The 8,737-nt window shown below is 43.9% G+C and overlaps 1 protein-coding gene across 1 annotated transcript in view; it reads left to right on the plus strand.

Annotated features, from left to right (window-relative positions):
- The window catches only part of ZNF236 (zinc finger protein 236), a 159,739-nt gene that overhangs the window by 71,107 nt on the left and 79,895 nt on the right, over nt 1-8,737 (plus strand). The window contains exons 7-8 of the mRNA XM_037738147.1: nt 1,199-1,402; nt 2,406-2,634. Coding sequence (XP_037594075.1) covers nt 1,199-1,402; nt 2,406-2,634 — 433 coding nt within the window. The remainder of the gene's footprint in view (nt 1-1,198; nt 1,403-2,405; nt 2,635-8,737) is intronic.

Below are 8,737 nucleotides of genomic sequence, written 5' to 3' on the forward strand. Positions count from 1 at the left end.
GTCTCGTCATCTTTCGTTGCCTGCTTGTGTTTCAGGAAGGGGCAGCGGTAGCCTGTGTGTGAACTGTTAACAGGTGGATGGTGCTTGCTGATCCAGGGTCACCCTGAGTATGAGTGGCCAGGCAACCAGCCCTTCAGGGGACCCTGGTGGCGACACAAAAGACTTACATTTAGTCTGGGGAATTCAGTGCCACAAAAGGCGCCCTAGTTCTTCCCAGGTCATTTATTATTTTTCATCTTTTTTAGAGATAAATGACATTTAGAGAGTCCTTTTTTTTTTTTTTTTGCCTCAGAGTAAGTGCCTGTCTGCCACTGAATGAGTGACAAGGGCATTTATTTTCAGTCCTAATATTTTTTGTTCTGTTTTTGTTCTTATTTTCTAAATCAATAGACTTGAATTTTAGAGCAGTTTTGGGTTTACAGACAATTTGGCAGAAAGTACAGAGAACTGCCAATACACTCTCCTCCCGTGCTCAGTTTCCCCATTTCTGACATGGTGCATTGGCCGGGTACATTTGTTACAACTGGTCAACGAATGTGGATATATTACTATTATTAACCAAAGTCCATCGTTTCCATCGGGGTTCACTCTCTGAGTTGTCCATTCTACGGGTTTCGACAAAAACCCACCCTCACAGTGTCATGCAGGGTAGTTTCCCTGCCGTCCATTGTCTTTCGGATCCGTCGTTTCGGATTCCCGAGCCCTGCAGGAATGGGACTGGCTCCGTCTCCCACCACAGCCCTTTCCACTGACTTAGGTTTTCTTGGCTATAGCATTACAGCATTTTTCCTCCAGTCTCCCTGCAGGAATAATTTTTTCAGGAATTTGTTGAATTATTTTGAATGGAGTGGTTTCTTTCTTACTTTTAAAAAGTGTATAACTTAGTATTTTTTAAATTCCTCACTTCGTTTTATTGGGCCAACAGGAAGGTGAGAGTTTGTGTGCTCAATCTACCATCTTGAGTCTCTACTGCCCACTTGGAAAAACTTTTAAAAATTGCATTAGAACAATTTATCATGTGCTTTAAAGAGCCAATATCGTGCCAAAGACAAAAATCAGCGAGGCATTGTATTTAAAATTTATGTTTAGGATACTCTTAGATGTGCACACCCTTAAAGAGGGTATGCCTGTTTTTTCTTTTTCTTTTTAAATTGAAGAGCAAAATTGTATTTTTAATGAAAATGTCTCTGTGTCTCAGGCCACACTCTTTCAGACGTTACCTCTTCAACAGACGGAAGCCCAAGCCACGTCAGCCTCCAGCCAGCCGAGCTCCCAGGCGGTGAGCGACGTCATCCAGCAGCTCCTGGAGCTCTCGGAGCCAGGGCCGGTGGAGTCGGGTCAGTCCCCGCAGCCCGGGCAGCAGCTGAGCATCACAGTGGGCATCAACCAGGACATTTTACAGGTGAAGCACGCTTACCTGCGGCGTGACGCTTATGCGCTCGTGCTGGGTCAGAAACCAGGAATGATGATTGAGAAATAAATATGCAGGGTTGGTCAGAGTCAAGGCATCCTCATGAAAAATGTGTCTGAACCAAAAAAACTTAATGTGCCTACTTAATTGCTTATGGATGGTGCAGCACTCAAATGATTTATTAATCTATACATTTTTTTTTAAATCACAAACTTTTTTTTTTCCAAAAGTGAATTTACTTGAAAAGAACAACGCTTTTCAGAAGTTGTATCTATTTGTGTTGACAGAGGTGGAAAAAGTATTTTTATTCTTTCTTGAGTTCTGGTGTATGATTTGGAGGCAGTCATGGGTGTTGACAGTTCAGTTCTGAAGCGTTCATACTGCCTGGCCTTCTCTTGTGGGTATGTGGGCAGTGCCTGCATATGCCGGACAGGAGCAAGGGCAGGAGCGCAGGACTCCCAGCCTTCCAGTCCAGCGCTACTTCACACACTCTTCACTTCTAAAGAGAGGGGGCCCTTCTTCTCCCCTCTCTCTGTTACTTGGTTAAAGTAACCTTCCTCCTATACTTTTATGGGGAAGGGCTGGCCAGGGCTATGAGGAATCTCAAGGTGTCATTCCACAGCCCATACCTTAAGGTTAACCCAGTGTAATTCAAGAGTCTTAAAATAGGGATTCCCAAATCTATTTAGAGGCAACTAAAGTGGTGTGAGGTAAGATTTCTAAAAGTCAAATAGATTTTAATTCTCTTCAATTTAGAAATGTAAATGCTTATCATATTTTGGGCGGGACAAGTTGTCAGATATCAGATGGGATATTATAGCCTCCAAGGGTTGGAAGCCTCACTTATAAGTGATAACTTGGAATTGTAGGTTCTTATTTCTTGGAGTGGAATTAGAATTCTATAGGTAAAGCTTTATGACATCTTTGTGATTGATTTTGGTAGGCAGATTTGGGCCATCGTATCTTCTAACCTTTTAGTTTTGTTCTGTCTTAGCAAGCCTTAGAAAACAGTGGGCTGTCTTCAATTCCAGTTGCAGCACATCCTAATGACTCCAGCCATGCCAAGACTTCTGCAACACAGGTTCAAAACCCAGATGTTTCCAGTGTTTCAAATGAGCAGACGGACCCTACAGACGCAGAGCAAGAAAAAGAACAGGATAGCCCAGAGAAACTGGATAAAAAAGAAAAAAAAATGATAAAGAAGAAATCACCATTTCTACCCGGTAATTGTGCTAAACTTTAAAGTTTAGACATTTGGGATAGCATATTGCTGGTTTTTAAGAAATATGCCTTTCTTTTTTCTTCTGAAGGTGATAGGATATGTTTGTTGAATGTTTTGTAGCTAGCTGTAGTTGGTTGGTATTTAAAATTAAAAAGAATGACAGCCATAAAATGTCTTAAACTGATCCCTTTCCCTTAACGTGCTTCTTTCCTGTATTCAGTTTCTCCTGACTCCTCGCCGGGGCTTGAAAGCTTGTCTCCGACTGTTCTCTCCCTGCTCTGCTTAGGCTCCTCCTCTCCACTCAGATCCACCACTTTGCTTCAGTTCTTCTCACCCTTGGTGCTTCTGGCATCCAGCCATGTGATTCTAGTAACGTCTGACTAGTCCTTTCCTCTTCATCATCAAAGGACCCCACAGCACAGCTCCCTCCTCCACGCCTCACCCTTTCCTGTTACATGCCCAGATCCATTTCTCAGCTCCTGAGTATCCTATCACCAGTCCAGCCAGCATTTCCAGTCCTCCCTCCCTCCCTCTGTGCTTCTGGGCACAAACTTGGTATACATCACACTGAAACTGGATTCCTACTGTTTCTAGATATCCCTGCGTTTCTGCACATCTTGCTTTCTGCAGCAAGGATGCCTTCCTTCTCCCTCTGCCTCTGTTGTTTGTCAAATCTTGGCCATCATTGAAGTATCTTCAGTGCTCCATCATCAGGCATCTTCAGTGCTCCTCTTTGTGCGCACACTCTGAGCGATGCTTTTCCTTGTCCCGCCTCCCAAGCACTTAGAGTGTTTAGGATTCCTGCATTCTCTCATGTGAATTGTACACAGATGCAGTCAGATATCTCTTCTAGGTAATAAGCTCTTTCTGGCTGGGAATACAGCCTTTTCATTTCTCAACATCCCACAGTGCTCAAGATGGCTCTTTGTATAGGAGAAGGAATTTACTACATCTTTCTTGAAAAAGATAGATTCCTGTCTTTTTGGCAAAACTGTTCCCATAAAAACCTTTTCCAGGTGTCTTGGGGAGCAAGTGCATTCTTGCTGCAAAGCATGGAATAACATTGCCATTTGTGTGAACACATCTTTCCTTGAATACATTTTCTCATAACATCAAGTTCTTCTTTCTCAAATCACACAATACTAGCCCTGCTCTTCTTCTCCTGTTATCTGGCCTTCTTTTCCCTCAGTGAAAACCTGGATGCTGGAATCTAAGCAGTTTCTCCCGCAGTTTCCTGGTATTGAGCAGGGCAAGAAAGGAAAAACAGGAGCCATTTCCACGTGTTTTGATTAGCTGTGTGGTGGCCTTCCAGGTTACAGGTGTTATGTGTTCCTGATAATCTGATGCAGATTTACGGCCTGTGTGTGAGTGCCCGCCTGAGCTTTGTAGGCCACTGTCTCTAGTTATCGTGCTGAATCAGAGATGCTTCACACGGCAGCCAGCCGCTGAGTGAGGAGCCATGTCAGACCTTCTCCTTCCCGAAAGCACCACATAGTCATGGCCCTTAAACCGGGCAGGTGAGCGTTGCCCTGTGATGCTTCTTCCAGACCTTCGGCCACGTGTGCTGGAAGCAGCGTTCTCCCTGCGCCGAGTGCTAGCCAGGGAATTCCAAATGGAATTGCTAGAAACCTCCTTGTACGGTGTTCTCGTTTGGAGTGCTGTGTTTACAGAGTTGGTAACTAACAATGGTGTAATTTCTGGGCTACTTGAATAAATTCAATACACATGTACTACTGAGCAAGTGCATGCCGCTCTAATAATTTCCCATCACATTTATGGTGATGAGAAAACCATTGGGGACTTTTTTTTTTTTTTTTTGAGATTGGGTCTTGCTCTGTTGTCCAGGCTGGAGTACAGTGGTGGGATCATAGCTCACTGTAGCCTTGAACTCCTACGCTCAAGCAATCCTCCTGCCTCAACCTCCCAAGTAGCTGGGACTGCAGGCCTGTGCCACCACGCATGGCTAGTGAAAAACACTTTTTTTTTGTAAAGCTGAGCTCTTGCACTGTTGCCCAGGCTGGTCTTGAACTTCTGGCCTCAAGTGATCCTCTTGCTCCAGACTTCCAAAATTCTGGGATTATAGGCATGAGGTACCACACTTAGCCTGGGGACATGTTTGTATATGAAGATACTCCTTTTAATTAAAACTTTTCAATGACCAGTGCTGTTTTAACATAGTGATTGTATCTGAAAATACCTCTCCAAGGACAGAATATCATTTGATATCTTAGAAAGACCATGAGGAAAGCTCTTCTTATCTCATAAGTCATAATGTTAATTACTTATAACTAACCTTGATGCTGGCCGCGGTGGCTAGCCCCTGTAATCCCAGCACATTGGGAGGCTGAGGTGGGCGGATCACAAGGTCAGGAGTTCAAGACCAGCCTGATTAACATAGTGAAAGCCCGTCTCTACTAAAAATACAAAAATTAGCTGGGTTTGGTGGTGTGGGCCTATAATCCCAGCTACTCAGGAGGCTAAGGCAGGAGAATCACTTGAACTCGGGAGGCAGAGGTTGCGGTGAGCCAAGATTGCGCCACTGCACTGCAGCCTGGGCAACAGGACGAGACTCCATCTCCAAAACAAACACCCAAAACTAACCTTCATTATGTTCCTAAGTTAAGCATTCTCTGCCATGTTAAATTGTTGCTTTTGATTTATTCACTGTTATCAGAGTGTATGTTTTCGGTGGGATTTGCTTTATTTTAAGAATTTACATTAAAAATTTAACAAATGTTTTTATAGTTATTGTACAACTTGTGAAATATAAATCATTGTGAATTTTTAGTAAAGTTTGAAATTTATTGTGGGGAAGTATTGGCTATGTAGAAATCATGGTGAAAGGTGTTTTGGAAAGCTGCTGATTTATTCTTTTAAGAATGAAAATGGTATGGTATAGTGAAACTATTGTGTGTGGAGACTTCTAAAAGGTGTTGCAGACTTGACCTTAGATCAGAGTATGGTCTTGTGAACTTAGCCACTGCTTGCTGGCCTGGGGTCATCGCTGTGAACTTCAGTTTACTCTCTAATCAGCTGTAATCGGCTGGCATCCTGCTGGCCTCTTTCAGTCCACTGGCTCCATGATGGTGTGGCCGTTAGACTCATCTGCTTTTTAAAGTTATTTTAAAAACCATGTGTGCTTTTTAAAATACCCTGTAACAAACCTTCTCCCATGTTCTTCTTTTGTTGTTTGTGGTCTACCAAGTGCTTACAGCTTGGAATAAATTTGATTTTTATAATTCTGTAAAAGCTAAGTGCAAGTAGCCCTTCTGCTTCTCCGTGGGGTCTGTGTCCATGGGTGCAGCTGACCTCATATCAGAAAATCCCCAGTATGTGTACTGCAGTAAGCCCAAAGCAGTGTTAAAAATACTAGTGTGAATGGCACACAAAAATTGCCTTTTTTTTTCCCCCATAAATTATTAACTGGAATTCTCATTGTGAAGTAGACCCAAGGAGATGCAGTCCTTAGGGTTTCCTCCCTGGAAGAGTACCTTTAAATAATTCTTGTAAAACTTTAGGCTCAGGCTGCTGAAGCACTTGACAAAAGTCCTAAATCATTTCTGGGCAGCCTGCGAGGAGGGCAGGCTTCCTGAGTGCATTGTGGGCTGCATCTGAGATGCACTGTCCTCGCCGTGTGCCCACATAAGCCAGTACTATTTGTGCACCTGCCAGGACTGAGATGTGTTTCAAAGGTTCTGGGAACCACATGGGGGCAATGCTGTTGTAAACAGGAGCAAGAAATCCCATGTTCCCTCCCATTCTCCCTGAGGTTCTTAACTTTGGAGGACAAAACCCATTTTGTGTACTTGGATCTGGCTATTCAGCTGCTCCTGTGAGACAGTAACCAGCACTCATTGTCTGTTCTCTGTACCTTTTTGTGGTGTCACTCATTCCACTGCCTGTGACTGACTGAAGGGAAGCAAAGTAACTCCTCCGCAGCATCTGCCTTTCTTAACAGCAGACTGGTTATTTTCTTCTGCTGCTCAGAGCAGTTATTCAGCAACTGCATGAGCAGAGGCATGAGCATCTGTCAGACAACGGGGATGCTGATGTCTTAGGCTTGGCTGTGATCTGCTTGATAAAAGGAATGAGTTCCTGGGGGTCTCTTCCTTCATAGTCTTTGAGCATGTGTCTGAGCAGACAGGAGGAACAGAAGGACTTCTTCCTCCAGGCAAGTTATCATGAGATGAAGGAACGTGGGAACGCCGCTTCTGAGCATATCCTCTACAAGGCACGGCTAAGGGCTGATGAGAACGTCTGTAAACAGCGCAGAGCCTCGGAACAGCCACGCTGTGTCCCAGGTTGCTTGTTGCTCTGGCAAGTCCAGCAGCATAGTTGAGGCAGTCTGTTGTGGATGCCTGCCTTTCTCCATCTGCTGTCAGCATTGGTGTTTCTAACAGAAATGTAAACTTTTCCATCAGTGGCATCCACGGATTCCTCAATTAATGCTTGCTTCCTTTTTGATGGGTGTTTGCTATCAATAATCAGTACTCCAGCTGTCTCCTAAACAAATAGTTGGTTATTGTTCTTTGATAAGGACTGCTAACCATTCTCTGTGGAGAAAGCCCTGATAAGTCTTGTATTCTATTGAGAATATCCTCAATGAAAGGATTCATTGTTTCTTGAGAGATCTGACAGATCTAAAGAACTGCTAAGCAGTTGTGCTGTGCGCTTTTGTACGACAGTGTTACAGACCCCTGTGATCTAAGAAAGCCATTAATACCCACGGAATATGCTGAGGTTCAGCTGTGAAGAACTTTCCTATCTGACAAGTTTCAAAGAACTCATGTCACAGATGTGTACTGATAGGAGCTAACTCCTGGCATTACCAATGCCTGAACCATATTTGCAAAGCACTAGCCATCGAACCAGCACCTGAGAAAGGGGCACCATGAGATCCTGGAAGAGCTTCTGCCAACTGCTATAGCAAGCTTGCTGCTTCTGCAGCTTCTATAAACTGTGTAGCCTGCCATTGCTACAGTGTCGAAACAAAAACTGCACAGGAGCCAGCAGTAACTGGTAAAGCTTGAGCTAGCCAGTCCACAGAGGTTGCAGTGAGCTGAGATCATGTCACTGCACTCCAGCCTGGGCGGCAGAGTGAGACTCCATGTCAAAAAATAGAAAGATTTTCCTAGCTCCATTTCATCAGCAGGGTCCATTCCTCGATTTATAGCTTCAGTCGGATGCTTCTGTTGGCCCAGTCCTAGCAGCATATCTCTAAACCTGTCATTGGCTATGAGGGCCAGGTTTATGTCGAGGCTGTGTTAGTCTGCTCTCATGCTGGTAATAGAGACATACCCGAGAATGGGTAATTTATAAAGGAAAAGGTTTAATTGACTCATAGTTCCACATGACTGAGGAGGCCTCACAGTCATGGCAGAAGGTAAATGAGGAGCAAAGTCACATCTTACACAGCTGCAGGCAAGAGAGGCATGTGCTGGGGACCTGGCCTTTATGAAACTATCAGATCTTGTGAGACTTACTGTCACGAGGACAGAAAGCCACACCCCCATGATTCAGTTACCTCCCACCGGGTCCCTCCCATGACATATGGGAATTACTAGCATTCAAGGTGAGATTTGGGTGGGGACACAGAGCCAAACCATTATCAGAGGCTTTTGTGTGAAGCCCCAAGACTTCCCAGCATTGACCTGTCACTTTTGATTTGTATGATGATTATTTGGTAAGATTTGCTGCTGTGGTTCCACCAGGTTTGAATGCCCTATTCCCATTATTCTAGTAGGTCTGCTACTGAGAGAATGTTTAAAGAAAGAAAAAAGAAACACAAAAAGTAAACAAACACTTAGGCCGTGCAGTGAGATATTCTGTAACAAAAGGCAAGAAGGTGACTCAGGCTTTCATGTTTCATGTAAAGGTCTTCTCTGGCTGAGGGGTCCACATTTCTGCATGACAGCTTTCACCGTTTACCTACTTTTTTCCTGAATTTTCTGAGAGGGACTTGTACTTGTTTTGCAAACAGTTACGCTTTCCTTTTCATAAACAGTTACACTTTCATGGTGTTATGTAGATTGACCTTTCAGCAGCAATTATTGGAGCACCTGTTTCCTCACAGCCTTTTTGAGAAATTGTATTCAAAATTTGGG

The sequence above is a fragment of the Cebus imitator genome, unplaced genomic scaffold (genome assembly GCF_001604975.1).
Source record: "Cebus imitator isolate Cc_AM_T3 unplaced genomic scaffold, Cebus_imitator-1.0 Scaffold49, whole genome shotgun sequence".
NCBI lineage: Eukaryota > Metazoa > Chordata > Mammalia > Primates > Cebidae > Cebus > Cebus imitator.